A 22,216-nucleotide genomic window follows, 5' to 3' on the forward strand; every position below is an offset into this window, starting at 1 on the left:
CCATGGCCTCCTGTCCTGGCACTGGGCACCACTGAGCAGAGCCTGGCTCTGGCCTTTCTGCACCTTCCCTTCAGGGGTTGGACTCATTCCAGTGTGTTTAGGTCTCTTTTGCATATGGGAGCCCAGAGCTAGACAAAGCACTACAGGTGCAGCCTTACCAACACAGAGCAGAGGGGAAGGATCCATCTTGACTTACTGGTTATACTTTTCCTAATGTAGCCAAGAATATCATTAGCCTTCTCGGCAGCAAGGGCACAGTGATGACTCATATTCACCAGGACATATATAATTATATAAGTAATATTTTTTTTTGATTGTTTGTTTAGTCATATTTCAGATTGAAAATATGCTCACAAAATTAATATCCCCAGTATATGTTAAAGCCACAATCTTCTTAAATACCATCTTCTGTAGGGCCATCAACAGCTTATCTTAAAGATTTTTTTTTTCTGCATGTTGTTGCTATTGTACCTACAAATTATATTTACACAAAAATTCTCTCACCCTATTCCCCACTGAGCACTGAATATTCATGAGAAACCAAACCATATACTGTTGACAGTGACACACTCATAAATTTTCAGGAGGGACCTATGTGGAGGGGCAGCAGCCCGTCTCTGCTGAAATCCCCATTACAGTAGTCCTCCACCACGGGGACTGGCAAGTATTCCCCTTGCCAGACCAAACATCCTCACAGCCTCCCCTTTGGGCTTCACCCCTTACAAATTTCCCCAAATCCTGTGTTGCATTTCAGCATACAAACCCTTAAAGCATTAGACCTCTAAACATAGTACAATAAATCTGCTTAAATCAGAAGACAGGACACGCTGCAATGGAAAAGTACCTCATTTATGTAGTAAGTTATTAAAGAGTAGTTCATCCATGTGAAATAGAAGTTCTTCAGACCTGCCAGGGTCACTGAGACCTTCTTGGCAATGACAAGCTGCTAAGTAGGGGCTGGTCATGCAATCTGAAACTGCCTCAGGGAAACATAACTTAGGCATTCCATTCTCCTACCTACTATGTGGGAGAGGATGTTAGAAAATATAATGGGTGAAATATGCTGATTTGACCCAAGCATTTTTTTTTTTCAAATTTACTGTCCAACCTTTGAATAGTCTACTTTTATCTGAAAGTTTTGCCAGTTTCCTAAAATGTTCTGCATACTCTAGAAATAAAGATGCTATTTTTGACCAAAGCAAACACCTAACATTTCCTTTCCATGAAGTTCTTTTTAATAAATAAATAATAGATATTGCTGGAAACGAACATTATAAATATGCAAAGTTTGGAGGAGAAAGAGAACAGTTGAGCTGCTTATTGTAAGTTGGTCAGAAATGGATGCTGGAATGGATGGATACAGCAGGCTTTAAATTTTGTTTTAAATTTTCTTATGTACAAAGTAACATTAAAAATTGAGCATTTAAAAGTTAGGAAATGCTTTATTTATGATTGCCATTGCATATGTAATTTTATATGTTGCATGCTATCATCCTGCATACTAAATGAGGTAAAAGTCCTATGAAAAATATTATATGAGATCGTGCAGTAACTAACTATATCATGTTGCATGCATGCAATAAAATATAATCATGGATCTGACATTTCTAATTATTTATGGGGTGACACACTTTGAAACTAAATACTATTAGTCTAATAATATTTAGTGTTAAATAACATTAACACTACTTAAATAATATGAGTCACAATTTGCATGTGATAGCCTCTGATTTCAAAAAGGGAACAACACATTTTATACATTTCTCTGCAACATTTGTTTGTAGCTTCTTATACAATCCTGAATGTCAGCCCTTGAAAACTGAGTTCCATGTCAGTTATTAAGCCCCAGCCTTCCCATCGATTTTCCTCAGAAATAACATTCACTGATTTTGACAGAAAAGAGTCCAGATTTCCACCACACCATAGAGAGTTCTTCTTCCACGTGGAACATTAGGGGGAATGTCTGAGGAATGATTGCATAGTGATCTGAGGAGGCAGACATGGCTGGTTTTCTCTGCTGGCCGCTGTTCCTGCCTGTGGAGTGGTGGGCAGGGGGCTGCTGCTGGTGGGCAGTGTGTGACATGGTACTCTAGTGTCTGGTGATTATTACTTATTAAAGTTGCTTCCTTTTAATGTAAATTAGTACAATGAAAATACATTTTTACAAAGTTTATCTCTCTATGAAATTTAAACTTTCCTGGGGCAGACATGAAAATTTGTCCTAGCTGGAAAGTGTTTCCACTGAGTAATGGCACTGTGCTAGGAACAACTCAAGACAAAGCAAAAAACAACAACAACTAAAAAAAAAAAAAACAAAAAACAAAAAAAAACACCAAAAGTCACAATCTGAGAATTAGAAGTATCAGATAATGTAACATAGAGGGTTGCTGCCAGCTCTACCTGTCATGTATTGATTAACAGTAAGCTTGATATGTATGTTTACGTAACACATTGTATTAAAGCTAGTATTTATTTATTTGTTTATTTTTAAATCAGAGATAGACCCTCTTCAGTGGTGCCCAGTGCCAGGACAGGAGGCAATGGGGAAAGCCGGGCACCCAGGAGGCTCCCTCTGAGCACCAGGCAGCACTGCTGTGCTGGGTCCTCTAGTGGCCTCCACCAGGGGCCTCCAGAGGAGCCTGCCAACCTCTACCAGTCTGTGATTCTGTACTTCATTTTCTTCTAACTGTATAATTAAAGTAAGTTCCTAGAGCTAGGAACCAAACCTCACCTGCTCTGATCAAAGGGAACAATAGAGTACAAAGGCAGGACTGTGATGTATTTTGGACAAAAACACATATAAAAAACTTTTTTAATGGAGAAAAAATCTTTTTACTACCAGTTGTTATTTACTACCAGTTGTTACCTTCTCTGAAGGTAGTGTTGGGAATGAAGGAATGAGTGTACCAGCAGGGCATATTAAATAAATTCTCAGTCAGCTAGTCTGGTAGAGGTGTAAGGAGAAACTGCATAATGCATTCAGACTTGAAAGTTCCAGTTCAGGCAGTGGTATCTGTAAACGATTCCAATAAAGTCTGATAAAGGTGTATTGATTGGAGCAGACTCAACAGTAAGGCTGTCATCAGTTTCCTCTGTCTAATATTAGTCTCTTTCCATATGCTGAGCAACAGAGTGGCAATCCTTGAAGCCATTTTTAAACTAGTTAGTCGTGGCCTGTCTTTTCCCCAGTGAGACAACTTCATATCAGAAATGAGTGTGAAAAATTCTCCTCTCCTTTGAGAAATTAGTCATAATTCACACAGAGAGTTCAGAATCTCATTTTGCCGATACAGCTTTTTAATCCCCAAATTTCCATTTTAGATATAAAGATAATTAGAACTAGTTGGAAAATGAGAAGATTGGAAGATTGCGTTTATGAAATTGTTTTCCCACTTTCATCAGTTTCTCTTGACAAATTAGCTAACTTATTTGACAAGCCCAAAAATTAATAATTAAAACCCTTGCAGCTAGGAGAAAGCCAGTAGCTGGGAAGAAAATTAGCTTGATATAAAGCTGAATGAAAGAAGAATATCTTTTTAGCTTTTCTCTCATGATATAATTCTGGTTTTTAATATTTGAAGGATTTCAAATATACCGAATAAGCCTGAACAGGAAATGTAATGATACCTATTATGTTTCTTCAGTTAACAAGAGATGGTAAGGCATAACTTAAGCATGAAATTGCAGGATGGAATTTACCTCCTAACTCTAAATTTCACTTACAGGCTCTGGAAAGTGAGTTTGTGTCATGTCAACTTCATCAGTGGATTGACCTTATATTTGGCTACAAGCAACGAGGACCAGAAGCAGTGCGTGCACTCAATGTTTTCCACTACCTAACATATGAAGGCTCTGTGAACCTGGACAGTATCACTGATCCTGTCCTCAGGGAGGTAGGTTCTTATGCCATTTCATTCTAAAAACTGCTGTCATCTAACAAGAAATGGTACTTTTTCCGTCTTTCACTGCTGCAGAAAATTGTGGTGTGTGATTCAGAACTTGGGGCCTAGGTGACTTCTGAAGCAAGTATTAATAAGCTAGCAATAAAACAGATGTCCCAAAGTATTTTGTTTGCTTGGAATTACTAATATATTTTATGGTCAGTTATGATATGGAAAATTATAATGTAATATATTTTCTGTAATTTATATTCTGCTACATTTTATAATTTATTTTTATTAAGCTCACTTAATAGAGCCAAGAAACTAAACAGAAAAACTACATCACAGTCATAGGAAAAAATCTCACCTTTTCAGTCAGATAATATAGGAGAGAGTTTATATGTGAATAAGAAAATGTTTGCTAGATGGGCGATGGAAATGATTCAGATTACTCTTCTGTTAATCATGTAAAGCATAATCAAAATGTTGGCAAAATAGAAAGTGTTTGCTATTTGTTGTACATACAAACATTTATGTTTGCTTATATGTGTGTAATATATGCACGTGCGTAAATAGAGTGTGCATTTCAAATTTATCTTAAAATCTTAAGAAAATTTTTCTAGTTACCTTGATATAGGTTTCCCTCCAGTGACTGTATTTTTTTTTAGTAAGACTATTAATTTGAATGATTATTTCTCAAATATCATCCATTCGTTGGATAAAACAATTGAAATGAGGTGGAAAGTGTGAAGAAGCAACAGCTGCTAGATGAGTACTGCTGTGATGAAGCTGTACACACAATCTTCCATTCCCCCAGATAGCTACCATCTGCTGTATGTAAAACAGTAATAATTTATACATTGCCAGGCAAAGCATTATCGTTTGCTTGTTTGTTTGTTTGTTTTTACATCTTAGAGACAGAAATCTATGGATTTCTGAAAGAAATACATTCTAGGAAGCATTTACATTCGACTTCATATTGGGTTTTGTCATGTCGCTTTCTTTCTACCTGTGATGCTTTTAGAAGAGTAGAACTAAAAAACTCATTCAGACCCCTAGGCTGCTATAGCTGTATTTTCATCCCATGCACTGCAAAGTTTATATTTTATAAACAGTATTTGCTCAGTTTTACAAATGCATTAATCCTGCTGCCTCAAATATTTAGTGTTAACATCTGCAATTTTTTTTCTGCGTTTAAATCTGAGCATGAGAAGAGTCAAAAAGGTCCAAAACTATAGATACAAAGGAGCAATGTTTTTTTTTTTAAGTATAAAACAGGTGTCAAGCAGCATGAATACAAGGGATTTGCATGGCTTAAGGTTTTGATTTGCATGGGCAGACTCCTATGTCTTGACTTTAAAGGTCTGCTCCCACAGGGCAGCTTGTAGGATTGAGGTCTATCTGTCTGCCTGTGCACCTTATTTAACATCTTATGACATGATGAAACTCTTCAGCTCTCCTGTGGCTCTACTTACATGCATAACTTGTCATCAGAAATTTCAAGAAATTCATGGAGGATGTGTTTTTGTGCACTCACTTGTACATCTAACCCATGCCCTGTCAGTCACTAGCATATAAACCTCTTCTTAGGCTTTATTTATGCCAAGTAAACTTCTGAAAGCACAACTTTATCTTTGACACAAGTAAGATTAGTAAATAAAATGCATTGCTAGGAATGAGAAGATAAAATATCTAGAAAAAAAAATTGAATTCTCTGAATTTTAGTTTTATGCATATATATAAAGTTTTATGCACATATGTAAAAATAGTATATTTTCTCTATTTTCTCTTACAACAGAGCTCTGACAGTGGGGGTTTGTGGTTTGGTGGAAACAGGTTAAGTGTTTTTATTTGTTTTTAATTAGAAGTTATAACACACATGTAAATACAGACAGATTTAGAGCCTTTTTCTGTTTCTTTGGGCTCTGTTTATGAAAGTAAAAAAAAAATTCTCCATCCAGTAATAAAGCATTTGACTTCTAGATGATCTAGTAGATCAAGTGTATATCGTCTGGTATATTTTTTCATTGACACGTTTTTTCTTATTCTTGCTTCTAGTAGATATTCCAGAAAATAAATTAAAAGCAAAAAGGATCTTTTAAAGCTTATGAAGACCACTTAGAAACACAGAAATGTAAAGATAGAAACACTAGATTCTATACAACTAATGAAAAAAATTGTTTAATGTTTTATGGTGGTAGATGGTGCTGTCTGGTGTCTTGGAAGCATTAACTTAAAAATTGAGTTTTGCAGTTATCCAGGAAAAATCATATCTCAGCCTTCAAGTTCTCTTGATATTTATTTTCTAAATAAACTGGAACACTTCCTTGTTTTGTTACCCTGAAGATGGTGAATGTTCTCGATAAATTACACTGAAATAAGCAAATAAATACATGTTTATTAGTAGCTGCCTATGGCCACAGATATGGCAGTATCCTCTTCAATCTGGGGCCATAACTAATTTTATATGCAACTGAGTCCCAGCAGAACCTGTTCAGTGAAATGAGGCTCCAAATAAAACCTGAAATCCAGGTTTTTAGCTGATTGAAGGACATCATTTTAAAAGGTAGAACCTGGTGACCTATTCATGCTATACCTTGGCCTTTTTGCTTGACCCTTTTCTTGAGCACCTCACTGAGCCACTGAGGTGCTTAGTGGTTATTGCTCTTAGCTTTCTGTTAAGAATGATAAAGGTGTAATTTCAGTAGCCATCTGACTGGAGTGAAAATATATTTAATGATGATACAGCTCATCCCTTCCATTACCCACATCTTTATCCCTCATGTGCAGGAGCCTTGAAAGAACTCTAATTTTTAACACTGCACAAATGCCCATCCTGTGCTGTTTTACCTTTTGACCTATATAGTATAAGAGAGTCTCTGGCTTGCTGTCTTTGTTTTCTATTTTGCAAATTCAGAATGGATGAAACAAGAACGGTGGGATTGCGTTTAATTTTAGATTACAGAAGTCTATGAAATCCCATACATCTGTCCCTGTAATAACTCTTTGGGAACTTAAGATATGCACTTGATGGGTAAAATAAACTGATTTCATTTAACACACTGATTTTGATTTTTCAAAAACCTTTGTCATTTTCTGGTAGCACAAAACAAAAACAACAACAAAAAAAGAAACAGTAAAATGGTAAAACAACAGCAAAATTAAAGCCTTAATTTAAATGCTCCACAGAACATATAAACCTGAATTTTGTTGTTTAGATCTTTAATGATTAGAAATTGGGAAATTCTCTGGGTCTGTCAGTTCTAGTAGCCTCTCTTAATCTACATAATGCAAAAATGTTTTCATATTGTAATAAAGAAGAGAAAAAATGTGTAGCAAAATAAGTGTTCCTTAGGCCCCAAATTGATTTTTTTTTATTATTATTATTATTTCTTTTTATTTTTTTTTTAATTGCAACTGTTTGTTTATTTATTTATTTATTTATTTATTAACGTAAAAGCAGTGAGGTGAAAGCTAAAACTTGAAGAACAGCTTAAGGATATTGATTCATTCTTAGTTGACAGGTGAAATCATGGTTGCAGCACTAACCACAGCAATTACAGCATTAAAATGTCAAGAAATTAGAGGTCAGAATAACAGATAATTTTCTTCCTTTTGTCAGATTAAAAATTGACATTCTTTGACAGCACAGGATCTCTGGCTGAGAAAATTATGACAGCTTAACTCATCTTGTACTTGTAAAGCAGTAATTGATAATGAACTTTACCATGACAGTCTACTCCTGTGGAGAAACATGACAGAACATCCCTGGTACAAAGCCTGTATCTCTTTTTAATATGTAAACAGTAGTTATATTGGACGTTAGATGTTATTTGGAATTGTCTTTAGTGTTAGTTTACATCATAATCCAAGTTCATTGCACCGAACAGATTCTGCTGACTTCAGAGTGTTGATGCTGACTTCAGAATGTTAATGCATAAAGAATAATATCTGCAATTTATTGATTATTATTATTTAATAATAATATTGATTGCATTATTGATTTATTTCTTTAGGAAAATATAATTCCTCTTCTGTTTTTCTCCAGAATTTCTACAGATTTCAGGAGCCTCATTTTTTCCCAATTTCTGTTTATCTAAGTTGAAATGCCTAGAACAGTGTTTATGCAATATTTTTGCATAAACCAAGCATCTGAATGCCTGGAAATCTGAACAATATAAAATCAAAAGTTGTCTTTTTTTTTTTTTTTTTTTCAAGTTAGGAACTTGTATCTGCATGACACAAAGTGCTGTGGCTGAAAACAAACAGTATAGTCATACTGGTCATTAGGAATTGCAACAGAAGAGCTAAAATTATTTTTAACACACCTTATAAAACAAACTTAAAGTAACGTATTGGGAATGTTCAGATAGGGTATATTGGATTAAGCCTATATAATACCAAAAGTATACAGAATCATAGAATCTTAAGTATTGCCTCATGCAAAAGTAATATTTCAGGTTTTTTTTTTTGTTTTGTTTTCTTTTCTTTTGTTTGTTTATTTATTTATTTATTTTTAAGACATTCATCTTGTTTGGGATTAGAAATGTTCCAAAAATTCAAGTGAAACATTATATTACACAGCTATTGGTTTGCTCTATGCTTTAGGCTAACTTCTTGTCTTCCTTATGTTCAATGTGAGCTGCAAATACAGCTGAGCTGTACAGCATGGTAACTATCCTGCAAGCATGCTGCACCTTCAGCAGAAGTTTACATTCCCCTAGTCCAACAGGGATTGTAAGCATGTAGGAAAGGAAGGCAGTGAGAAGTGACTGGGCTCAGATATTTGTTCTGAACAGCCACCTGTCAAAATACCTGAGCGTATTTGCAACTCACACAGCAAATTGAAAAATTATTAAAATTGCTAGAGTTTGACAGCCAGTTGCTGAGCCTGTAAACTAATCCTAGGAGGACAGTTTTGCTGCCAGCTAACAGAGCATATGGCCTATGCAATATTTATTTCTTTGGTGGTGACTTGATATTTAGCATATTTAAATAAATTGAAAAGTCATAATGATGTGTTAGTCTTGCGGTGCTTTTCAGTACCCTCATTTCTGGGTTTTATTTTTCGTATTATATTTTCTTCTGTTATCTCTTTCTTTGATCTGACAGGAATAACAAAGCATCCCTCTGGATCTGCTATAGTGAAATATGCCCACAGGAAGCAGAATAGATCACATCAGTTTTCACTTCTTTTTTTTTTTTTTTTCCTTCCTTTTTTCCTCTTCCTTGCTGAAACACTCTTTGCTACTACAGAGGGCTGACATGATAGGGCTGTCAAGACTCAGCAAGATAGATATATCTTTAACAAAGGGAGGGGGAATGTTAGCCTTTCCCTGGTGGCTGAACCTGGGAAATTTATGAGGAAAAAATTAACACGCCACTCTAATAGCACTATATAACACTTCCAAGGTAACACCAGGCCTTTTGACCATGTGCTTATTTTTGCTTTCACTCAGACTTATTCTTATTTATTCTTATTTCATTTGTGACTTGTTAGATCTTTCTCTTCCTAGTACTGTTTCTTTGATGTGACAGGAATATCAAAACCACCCCTATGGATCTGCTTGATTGAATTGTACCCACAGCACCGGCCACTTACATGTTCAGTTGTGCTTAATTGCCTCCATACAAGGAATGGTCTTAGCTTCCTCTCTAGGAGCAGCACTGGTTAGACATGAATATGGATAGCTGTGAAATAAGTAGGAAACTGCAAGCAGTATCAATATCCACTTCTTTCTAAGTGAATTGAAGGAATCTGTACAGCAGAACCACTCATTCAAGTAAAAAACCCTTATCAAAGTGAAAATTATTTTCTTGTATGTGAGGAGCTCCATTCTTCACTGAGAAATGCATATTTGCATACCTGCACTCACAAATATTGCCTTTTCCAGGGACACAAAACATTTTTTTTTTCCTGAATTTATACCCAGTTTTGGGGTTTAAAAAGCACTTTCATTAGCTGATAATATTTTTGTTTGCCTGTGAGTCTGTTCTGTATGAGTGAAGAGACCGTCAACAGAAAACTAAATATGTTTTTACATTTCACTCTGGAGTGTCTGCTTATAGACATTTTTATGTCTTCCCAGTGAGTTTCAGCACTCAGTATCCTCTTTTGTAAATGCAAAAGGAGAAGTCTTTACTTGCTGTTACTTTGTTCTGCTCACTGTCTGTAGATCAAGAAATACTGGAATGTTTTGAGGGTAAGATATTTATTTCTATAGGTAAAATTCCTGTAGAAGGTTCTGAATGCAGCAAGAGACACCTTAAATCAGAATACTCAGTAAGTGTAAATTGCATCGGATCACTTACCACATAGTCACTGCCTGATGTGTAGGCTTTTATTTTGAAATTAATGTGTGCTTTGTTTACCTGTTTTTCATTCAAGGGAAAGGGCATTCAGCACTTGTATGCTGCAGAATAGATGAAAGATTCTAATTATACATCCAGTTTTGCTACGGAAAAACTTTTGGGGTGCACCTATCCCAAGTAACACAACTGTTAGTAATAAGGAGTCAGAAATCAGAATGTGATCCATAGAATTCCAGATGAAAAGTGTCCTTCCACAATGGTTAAAAATAATTAACAGATCATGATAGCTGTAGTTTATTTTAGTGAATCTGTTCTATCTGAGTTCATTACTATTTCTGGACCGTGCTGTTATATATTTAGAGTAATTCAGAATCTTTTAATAGTCAAGAAATTGCACAGTCTCTAGAAGTAAAACAAATTATGGTGTACAGGTGTTTTCTGGTCCACAGTGGCTTGTAATAAGGTATGAGATTTGTCTACTGGTCACTGTACTGGTGATTAAAAAGCTCAGCATCCAGAGCTAAGCATCTCCACATAACATATATTAGTAGTCATATAACAAGCATTCAAACTGAAGAACTGCAGATAACTTATGTAGCTGACAAGACTTCATCCAACCAGTTTAATAAATAACAGATCATTAATTAATCAAAAAAAATATCAGGGTGACTTAATAGCTTGTAGCTATCAGAAGATGTCTCAATCTACTTTGAGTAGCTGACCAGTTCTCATATACATTATATATTTCTATACATTTTTGTCAGAACATTCTGTAGTCTTACCTAGACTGAGTTTAGTGTTTTGCCCATATAAAAACACATCATTAGCCATAACCACTCTATTTTATTGCAGAAATATGAAAAATGCAGCTCTTGTATATGAAAATTTCTTCTTTATTGTCTGGTTCTTTTGTTTTTCTCCATATGGATGACAGGTACCAAGTACTGATTTTTAAAATTAGCAACAATCATTTTAACATACACTTAAAGTAATATTTTATGTGAGAGAGGCAGAGAGCAAGAGAGATGGAACAAGAGAATTGCTGCTGATGATTGTAACAGAAATAGCTGGAAGGGGCTTCTTTTTGCCTATTAGCACAGATTTCAGTTATAGTACGGTGTCATTACCTCAGCATAAATTTACTATTATTCAAAGCATTTCACACACATCAGTTTATTGGAACAGATAATACTCAGTCTAAGTATCTAGTCATTCACTAAAAACATGCAAAGCTGAGCTTCCTAAATGTTTTAAACATATTGATAATGTGTCTCTTTAATGCCATTTTCAAGTCTGGGTACAGTATATCTCTATTATTGTTTTCAATTTATGTCAAGAACAAAGTGAAGTTTTGAAGAATGTGTGCTTGGAAATACTCCAAACAGAATTATTTCTTTATAAGCTAAACCCTGAAAATAACTGAGAACATTTATTTTAAATGTAACAGTAAAAGCTACTTCCAAAACTGAAATTCTAATACACACTGACGCTTCATGAATACAGTACATGACAACTTTCAGTTTGTATTTTACCATCTTCTCCATCAGTCCCATTTCAGCTTTTAGTTTTGAAGGTTTACCTGTTCTCTGAGATAGTTCTTGTGTCCTGCAGTGGATAAACTGATGGCTGGCAGATGTTTGGAGATATCAAAACCACCACATTTTTGGTAAAGGGTATGTGCTTTTCAAATCTCAAAGCACCTTCCTAGGGTGGGAACTAGGCAGAAGATTTGTGAAAGGTGAAGCTGAAAACAGAGAGAGAAGCTAGCTTTTTTCAGTTCCATACCTACAGTAATAATTCATAAAGTAAAAAATATTATCTTCATTGAAGTTTTTTTCATAAATCTGAGATAAAATAAATAAAAACACTAATGTTGAATTATCACATTCTTAATCTGATGCATTTTAATTCATTAACAAGTAAATATTGTACGTATGAGTTTTGCTTTTTTTTTTGTATAGTTTTACATTTATGAAACATGAATAAAATATATATATGAGGTACTTTGCCTTACTTCCAACCATTACAAAAGTCTTCAGTGATCATGTTTTATAAAAATAACAAATGAGAAGGAAAAAACAAATACTAAAATGCATTCCTTAATGATTAAGTACCCTTTCCTGTTTTATTACTGCAAGTTTTCAGGAGGCCTGTTCTGTTGTTTGCTTCTCTGTTTTCGTGTTTTTATTTTGTGTTTTTATACAGGGGATGATTTTAATTGTTAATAAGTAGAAATAAATATGTTGTGTGTGTTCTGTGTAATGGTTTTCTGGAACGTGTGTAAATTGTTTTTTATTTTTTTGTATTTTTTTTCTGGTGGTAGAGATTACTCATTAGTTTAGCTATTAATAGCATTTATTTTCCACTACAACCATATTCTCCAGACTTGATCCTATACCTTCATTTATTTACTTCTATATCAAAAGACTTTGATGTCTCAGTAGTTCAAAAGATTACCTACTTATGATTATCTGAATTCTTGTCAACTACTAGTCACATTGCCGTGGGATATGAACGGTCACTAATAGACCCCCTTGGTATTGGTTGAACTTCTTCTTGAATATGGTGTGTTATTCTATATGCCAGCTTACCAGAAGGATTTGAAAGAGTTCAGAGAAGAGCATTCTAGTGATGAGAGGACAGAGAAGAGTGATTTATGATCAGGGTTTCCAGGGCTTGGCAGGAAATAATGGAGTGAAAGGAGAAATGTAGCAGAAAGGCAGGAACACGGCAGGTTGCTCGTGCTAGCTCAGATAGGGACATTACTTGGTCTGATATCAATTAACATGACCAAGTTAATGTTACATGACCAAGTTCATAAAGAAAAAGTTAAGCTTAATGGCAGAGAAGTTTTCTAAAGTCTGTAGGCTATAGTTCTGTACAAATCTCATAAGAGCAATTGTAGAAGCCTCATTGAGGCCTCCTTGAGTTATTTCAAACAAGAATGGGCAAGCAGTTGTCAAATCTTTGTTAGGAAGAATGTCATATAGAATAACTGAGACTTTTCCATCTGTGTATTTTGATTTGTTGTGTTCTGCTACTGAAGGTAGGCATGAGCATAACAAGAACCCAAGTCCTTTGTTAGTAATTCTGCATCAGTCTGCACCTCTTATGATTGCATTAACTTCCAGCTCAAGTCATTTCATCTTTTTGTGTTGTTTGTTTTAATTCAGTTTTCAATTTTTGACAAGTAATTGTTTATATAGGAATTCATTTTAATAATGGATACATTTTTCAAGTCACACAGTTTAGCTGTTTGATGCTCTTCATTGTTCTGGAATATTGGATATTTGGTCTCTGCTGACTTTCATAGACTAAAGTCATTCAGTGAACAAATGTGTTCAGTAGATGTGCTAAGTAGCTTCCATTTATAGATTACTACCCAGAGCCATAGCTTACTGCACTTTCTACAACCAAAGCTAGTTGCATGTAATTTAGACCAAGTCCCAAAAATTAATTCTTGGCCTAAATATTCACATTCCTTTTTTATTTTTTCTTCTCTCTTACATTTCCAATTTTGTCAGCATTTCACACACATAAAAAAAGCATGTAGTAGTTTTACAAAAATTGAACAAATGTGTGAGCCTTTCCTAAGGTACAAAGAGGACCACAATAAGGAGGGAAATGTAACTGAAGTGGAAGAAGATTCAGCAAATAACCTGAGACATTTGTCATAAAGCAGATATAAATTCAGTTAATGGACAGAAAAATAAAGTAAGAGGTAGAGAAATTTAAGAATATTTGTTTTTTAAAAAATCACTCCCTCTCCAAATAAACTTGTTATGCAGAAACTTTATACACATTTATTGTTGATTTTAAAGATTTTAACTGTGATTTTTTAAAGCTCACAGTTCAGCTTTTAAAATAAAAAGTGTAGTTAAAACCAGCTGTAAGCATGCACTGTTAAAGCTCCTAGCCACCAAGAAAAAAAAGTAATGAGAAAAGAGTGGATGAAATTTCAAAGTTTTAATGAAACCTCCTGCTGATATTACTGTTGCATTTTTATGGATAGGATACCTATGCTTAAGGGCCTCTGTGCTCCTAAAATGACAATTAAAAACATATAGTGTGTCTTAAACAAAGCCAAAGGCAAGGACAGCTAATAAATAGTATTAAACCTGATGTGGTCCCCAACAAATTCTCCCTTCTAATGGCATACAGTAAAATTTTGCAAATACATAAGAGGCAGAGCACTGTTCAGATGACATCAGTCTCCCTGAAAACCACGGGAAGTAGCCCAATGCTACTTCCTTGGCTCCACTCCCAATTACTCCCTAAAGCACTTAAATAGTCTACGGTACTTGGGGTTTTATTCTTGTCCCAGCTAATTTTTTCTTTCATTTCAGCAGCTGCACAGGTGCCAGCAAATCCAGGCTCTTTCTGCTCCTCTGACCTTTCCTGGCTAGCTGAAGTCAAGAGCCACTTGAAAGTCAAAGGTCCTTCAGATATATTCACTCTCCCAGTTTCCTCAGAAATACCACTGCTTTTTTCACTTGATGCATTGGCCTGTTGAGAGCTGTGAGTGGAGGTCAGGTAGACCACTTCTACTTCCCAGACAAGGCTGCAGAATAAGGATTCTGATTAATATAATTGGTGATGTTTCAGTGATGCTTGAGTCTGATTTTTTTTAATTGATCCTATATAAAAAGAAAACAAAACAAAAAAATCTTTATTTTCTTTCCCCTCAGAATAAAGCTGTGTGTGTGCTCTAGCATTTAACTGACCAAGACAGGGTGAGCAGCTTCTTTTCATGTCTGTAGAACTAAAAGAAATACAAATGAAAGAAATGGAATTGCTTGAGATGATGGGCATTACACAACCCTGTCTTCTTATGGAGAGGAAGAGAAAGACGCTGAGAAAGACCAAGACAGTGGGAATGTGTGAACAAAAGAGAGGAATGGGACAGTCAGGACATTTTGAGCTGTTGGCATGGGGAAGGAGGAAGGGAAAAGGCTAGGTAGGTGATATTGGGAGCCTTATAGAAGCAGAACTCATCATATGGTTGTTAATGCAGAGAAATGATGTTTGCAGCATTTATGAGATTTATGAGATTTTTTTAGTCCTGACATTTGTAACTTCTTATTTTCAACAGTGAATTCACTGAGATATTATATAATATAGTTAGGCATTTCTAAACAACAAAAAGAGGGTTTTATATTAAGTACTTGTATAATTTAAGTCTTGTAAAGTTGAGCAGATTTCTAAATTCAGTGGATGGTGTTTTGAAAAATACTACTGACAATTTTTAGCCTATCATAACTGAAACTTCAGGCTTTCTGGCTGTTACTCATTGTTTTTCACATGTGGAAACAATTTTAGCATCCCAGACAGCAGCAGTAATTTTTTTTAGGATGCCTGTAAATTTTAGTGACTGCCAACTATGGGATGCTAGTGACAGTTTTCATATAATTATTTTATTCCTTTCCTTCCTCTTTTTTAGACTTTGAAAATTTGTAGTGCCTCCAGACAAAAAAAAAAAAAAAAAGCTACATTTAAAAATTCAGATGATTTTTTCTTTCTTACTCAAAGAAATGTAAACTATTTATTTCCATGTTATACAAGCCTTGAAGTAACGTTTCATTAGTGGAGGCAATGTGTTTGGGTTTCTAGGAGCCTTTTCAGAAAAGACTGTTGATGTCATAAGTTTACTCTGTCTAAAAAAAAGAAATAAAAAAATGTTTCCATCCCAAAGATCTAAAAACATAAATTAAAATTTTAGTATCCTCAGTTGTATTTCATATGAAAAAGAAATTAGTTAAAGGAACTTTAACTAATAACTGTCATAAGGGAGAAGAAGACAAGGATAGCTTCAAGAGGGGCTTTGGAAGTAACAATTTCTTGGAACTTGAATCAAACTCAGAAAGAAAGAAACACTTTGGCCGTAATAAAAGATGATGTTCTAAATAAGACCTTGCAAAGAACTGAGTGCAGGCTCTCTATTAGTAACAGGATTTATACAACAGGAGGCACATTGAGCAACAGAACTGGTTTGGTTTGTTTTGCTAGATAGGACACATCTGCAATTCTGTGTGTTGTGATGCTTTGATTACCATCACATAAATGAGTAATACAAAGGAGTAATATCAACAGGGAAATTCTATGTTGCAGGTGTACATTTTAGTAATTTGCATTGCAGAATCAAGATGTCAAAGAGGAGCTGGTTCCATAGACTTAAACACCAGATGGGAAACATCATCTAGATTGGCCTCTCACCCAACAAATCACATAGAGCTTTTGTCCATGCAGCCTTTTGAATGTAACCATAAGTGTTGATGCTTGAATAACAAAAAGAAGATATGGAAGCGTTTCATCACATAGGTACAGTTTGAGTGATAAGAAATTATTTCAGTCCCCTTAAATATTTATCATCCAAAACCTACAAATATTCTTGTTTTAAATGAAATGAGGGAATGTCTTCAGAAAAGATAACATTGTTTGTCAGATCAAGAGGAGTGCTTGTTTCTGAAGTTAAACATTAGGTAACAATAGGACAATTTCAGGACAATTATCAGTCATATAAAAATAAAAAATCCTGACTGACCAGGTTTCAAAACTAACTGTTTTTGACATGATTACATGTTTAATGAATTATTTTATCATGGTGTTACGTCTCTCGCAAAAGTAACTTAGCAGTAAAATCTTTTCTAATGCATTGTACTCAGCAACTTAATGATCAAAGAAAGCAACATTCTCTTTTATAAACTTAATACAGACTCGGGAGAATGATGACAGAGCAATGATTTCATTTGGCATGACATCAATGAACACACAAGAGTTTCAGTAAATGTTACCAGTCTGAATGGGACAGGACTGATTACTAACATGGCCATAAGAAATACAATAGCTCAACTGAAGAAAATAATGACATAGAATTAGAATATAGAATAGAAATAATGACATAGAATTAGAATAATAAGAAAAATCATTATTTAAAAGAGAAAGAAATTAAAATAGTTTTGAATTAAATTGTAAACAAAATTATAAAAAATGTATGACTTTTTTCATTTGCAGCTGATGATCAGAGTTTTCCACAGCAGAGCCAAAGGGATCTCCCTGTCTGTCTTGTGTGCAGTCAAACAGCAGGGAAGAAAAGGCAGCAAAATTGCCATCAGCTGGGAGCAAAACCCACAGTTTGAAAAATTATCGCAACCATAAAAAGAAAGTGAGCAGTGTGGCCTGAGGAGCCCCTATAAGAACATAGACCTTGTCAGAGGAATTGGGAGTTAAAGCTGTTGGCTTCAGAGCATAATAGAGTTTGCTGTAGTTTTTAGTGTAATTTAATGAGAGAATTTCATTATAGCAGTGGTAAACTCCATTGTTCCAGGCAGAGTTAGAAGGATACAAGATACAGGGGAGAGTGAAAAACTACAGAAAGTTGCTTTTTCCTTCTTCTATAGCTAGGACTTTTCAGTGTAAGGAAGTTTTCCATGGCTTTTAAGGGAATGGGCAACTGCTGGAGAGGAAAGGGAGGTTTTGCATTCAGATATGAAAGAGCCTCAGAAACACTGGCTTGCACAGGAGAGCATGCCTGAAAGAATAAGGGACACTCTCACCTAAACCTGCCATGGCTGTGACATAGCCATCTTTATGCTATTTTTACTTTACCTTCTTTGTTTCCGTTTGTGAGGTTTAGTGATTTTTGTTTTCCTGTTTCCAATGTCTTTAACTAAATGCCTGCTTATGCTGGCAGAGTGTTGAAAGGTTTTTGTATCATGTAAGGCATAGCAGACTGCCGGGGACAAGAACTGGAGAACTGTGAAAGTAAAAGAGGGAAGAAGTATCACAGTCAGTAGTTTAATAAGGTAGGTATGAAAAGTCAGTGCTCCCAGAAACAAATAAAGTCACAGATGGGACTCATGCCTATTAAGAGGATGGGAGATCTTAACTTTAACATTTTCCTTCTTTTCGTATTACTGCATCCTCTTCGCAGAGGAATGAGAAAAAAAGATAGGGGTTGTGCTGACTCTGGGAAGGGATTAAAGTCAGCTCCAAGTTACTGGTCTTCTGATGGGAAGCCATTTAATTGTACACAGGATCCAGTGAGATACCTCCTGTGTGGGGAAGGAGCTTAAGGTTGCTCCTCTCCATTGTTAAATTAATAAAGTAGTGACCTGCAGAGAAAATCCATTTCTGTGGCCATCTTTCAGTCCCTTGAGTATCCTGATTAAATAACTAACTGTATCAAAGCCTCCAGACTAGTTGAGTCACTGCTTGTCTTTAAACTACAGCACTTCTTTCCTTCAAGCATACCGTAATAAAATGGAAATCAATACTCTTAACCTAACTTACCCAAAGTCCTGAAGATATTGATGTCATTTAACAGCTGTAAATGCAAATAAATAAGCAGTATCTAACACTGCTAGTATAAAACAATAACATTTGCTAGGTGCTTATGCTACCCACCAAAGAGCTGTCAATCATGTTTGTTGGGAAGAAGACAATGCTTGGGGCTGCTGAGTGCACTGGCTCCATGGGCAGAAGAGGCTGTCAGGAAAGCTTGTGTTTGCTTGGATGCAGAAATGAAACAAACTTTCAGGAAAGACAAATTTGGACGAATATGGCTGTGGTGCATATCTCAAATGAAGGAATATAGATTTTGGTTCTTTGTTGGGCTCAGTCTCCATGCACAGGTGAAAATGATTTGCAGAAAAACCTGACTGTTGTATGTTTGAGGAGTGAAACATACCAGGGTTATGGAAATAAACAATAAAAGAATTAATATGTAAAAAGGGAATAAAAATATAGAGAAACAGTATATATTTTTTAAAGTTTGACTTATGGTACTAATCAATGAAGATGAACAAAACAAAGCCCGCTCACATAGGAATAAAAGCATTGTCTTACTATCTGCAATGCAGTCTGCTTGTTGGAGTTTCTTTCTTCTCATCTGTTCTTAAATAAATCAAAGTGCTCCTTTTTTTATGGTCCTTGTGCGGTCACCATGAACCTCTCATAGCAAAGCAGAGTTCATAAATAAGATGAACCATTAATACGGTCCTTTGTTGTTTTACTGGCATTTCTAAATAACCTTTAGGAAGAAATATGTTAAAAACAAACTCACATTCTCACATTTTCATTTAGAGTATGTGAACTGGTTTCTAGGGTAAAGGGGCGGTGTGCTCCAGGGCTCCCACTGACCAAACTCAGTCACCACTGGGGGTCCACAGCCCCCACTGGAACCAGCCTGGTGGGAAAACCCTGCAGTGGGCATGGTTTCAGTATAGGATTCTTACTACTGAGTTTTTGTGCTACTTGTTGTTGGAGACATTGCCTTTGACCACTAAGAAATAATTCTTTTAAACCTAAAGAAATTTATTGTTTGCATTATTTAATGGCACACTTGATTTGTGTTTCTTTCAACCTGCATTATTAAATAGAAGGAAAAAATGTAAATAAATAAATAAATAAATAAAAGCACCACAATTCAGTAGACTTTATAAACAAAGAAGACATATCTATCTCTTAATTCCTTGGGAAACTGACACTAGGGACTGATCCTCCAGGCTACAGAGGAGCATTCCAGTATATTTGTGAATGTGCAATCTGCCTTTAAACATAAAAAAATGGAACACAATAATTTACTTTGAGGCAAACACATTTACGATAATATTCATTGAAACTAAGATTAGTATGAGTAGTATCATTCATAAAACTGGATTTTATTTTATTTTTTTTGAATTGATGTCTAGTTCAAAATTGTATGTAAACATAGAATATGAGTCTCTACATATTACATGTCCAATAGTAAATCCTATGAAATGTATTTTCCTTGATTGCATAAATTAGGATGTATGAGATGTACTCACTTTAAACTTTGAATTCCCATCTAGTTTGCAGATGTTTTTCTTTCCTTGTTCAGACTATGATTATTAAGTAATAGTCTGAGGCCCATTTTATCTTTCTGCAATACATGATCATATCCAAACAGATACTCCCTGAAGTGTCTGGAGTACAAATCTCATTTTACGTGTATTAAAAACAGTAGGGAATCTCAAATCAGCTCACTAAATAGCTTTCCTGAAACACCTTATTAAGAAAGTGAAAACTAATATAATTGCCATTTTGCTGTTCCAAAAGTGTTAAATCTGGCAGCCACTGAATTCCAAGCTTATTATGTTTGTACATGAAGGACATTTGAAGGTGAAATGAGAATAAACTTCATTTTATTAAAATGTGCATTAAATTGACTAGAATGTGTGTTTCAGGGAGTGGTGTAGCACTTTGCACATGATACTCAAGAGAAAATGGGAGAGAAGAAATTGATTAATTAGGCTAAAATGTTTAAGACAAATAAATCTGTAGTTTGATGATTTACAGTTCAAGAAAAACTGTGGTGTACACTTACCAGTTTTAAGATTAATTTCACATACAGCTAGAGTCCTCTTGTAAACAAATCAATGCATTACATTATTATTCGCAGATCTGTTCTGTACCTGCTTTTCATTTCATGTCAAGTGATCTGATAGGACAGAGCATTAGAAATACCCTTGGGCCAGTCACTTTATCTCTGTATGCTTATGTTTATCTTCTTTGTAAGTTTTGACAAGGTTTTTCTGTCCTTTTTAAGTGTTTTGAAATCTAGAGAGCAATAACAGTTGTAGCTGTGTGCAGCTGTGGGCTTATGCAGTCTGTACTCTCAGTGTAGTAGTTGAACATTACGGATATTTTTAAAGAAACATTGTTCACTTTCTTTAAAACTTTCAAGATTTGTCAGTTTTACAAATGGTATTTTTGCAAGAAAAAGATAACTTTACTGATCATAGGGTGAGAGAGAGGGGGTTGTCCTCATAAGTGCAAGCCAGCAAAATAATTCAATATTCCCTGAATATCAAGGTCTTAATTCTTCATTTGTTCTGACTACAGGAGTTGGAATTAACTTAAATGTTTTAAAGAGTAGGCACGTAAAGTACATACGTGAATATGTGCCAGGACATCTTCAGCTGTAAAATAACAGTTGTTTTTGACAGCTATGTTTGAAGTGTCCACCTGAAAAATTCATGCCAGTTTATTATTGTATTCTGCTCATCTTTCTCTTCCCTTGTTACTATCATAAATCTACCTGGAATGGAAGGCAAAGCCAGAGAAGTTAACGTGTGCAGAATTTATAGCCTAACAATTAGAATTTGCCAAGACTGGACAACATGAAAGTAAATGTGTAAATTAGAATTAGGCTGCATTTAAAAAAAAAAAAAAAAAAAAGAATAAAATTAATAATTCATTTCAGTGTGCCTGTAAGAGGACAGAAGTATCATTTATGGGATCGTTTAAAGGGTGATAGGGGAAGATCTGGGTTTTGTTTGGTATTGCTGCCAAATATAATTCACACTCTTATTTCAACACAGAATTCTTTTAAAAATTAAAGGAATAACCTTGATAATTATTTGGGGAAAAAAAAAAAATAAAATACTTTTCTCAAAATACTATTGGCAGATCTGTGTGTAGACATGTATTAAGCAGTGCCTAATATTGTTGATATTAGTCATCATCATTTTGAAATTGAAATTCACAAGCAACTATAATTCACTTATAAGAAAACTTATGACTAAGAAAATCAGTTACAGAGTACTGAACGTAATAGAAAATACTACTGTAATTTGAGCTGCATTTTTTTTTCCTGTAAAAAAAGTGTCAGCATGAGTGAAGGTTTCTACATAGCATGTAAATAGGGACTGTTCATATGCTGCTGCAGTATAGGTGTGTACAAACATACACACACATGCCCACACAAATACATTGATTTTGTATGAAATCACTGTGATTTAAATTCATCAGTAAATGATGTTAATGAAAAACTGAGATGCTCACCAGTTCCTCTGTGCCTTATAGACTAAAGCCTGCCCTGAATTAGTCAACAAGCAAAAAATGTCCAATACCAGGATAGTTACATCATCAAATGTGCTAGGCTACAAACCATGGAAGTCCTTCCCTACTGGACTTTGAAATAAGTTTCTTTTTTTGTCAAACATTTCTTAACTGTATTCCATTATACCTGTCAATCTAGGTCATCAGAAATGGTAAACACT

General features: G+C 34.9%; 1 protein-coding gene across 4 annotated transcripts in view; it reads left to right on the forward strand.

Annotated features, from left to right (window-relative positions):
- NBEA (neurobeachin) overlaps positions 1–22,216 on the forward strand; it is a gene marked incomplete at both ends in the record, with an annotated part of 514,126 nt that overhangs the window by 464,377 nt on the left and 27,533 nt on the right. For all 4 annotated transcript variants that reach the window (XM_084292135.1, XM_084292133.1, XM_084292136.1 and 1 more), the window contains one exon: positions 3,726–3,893. In XM_084292135.1, the coding sequence (XP_084148261.1) occupies positions 3,726–3,893 (168 nt within the window). The remainder of the gene's footprint in view (positions 1–3,725; positions 3,894–22,216) is intronic.

Source organism: Netta rufina, assembly GCF_964035555.1.
Source record: "Netta rufina genome assembly, chromosome: 1".
NCBI lineage: Eukaryota > Metazoa > Chordata > Aves > Anseriformes > Anatidae > Netta > Netta rufina.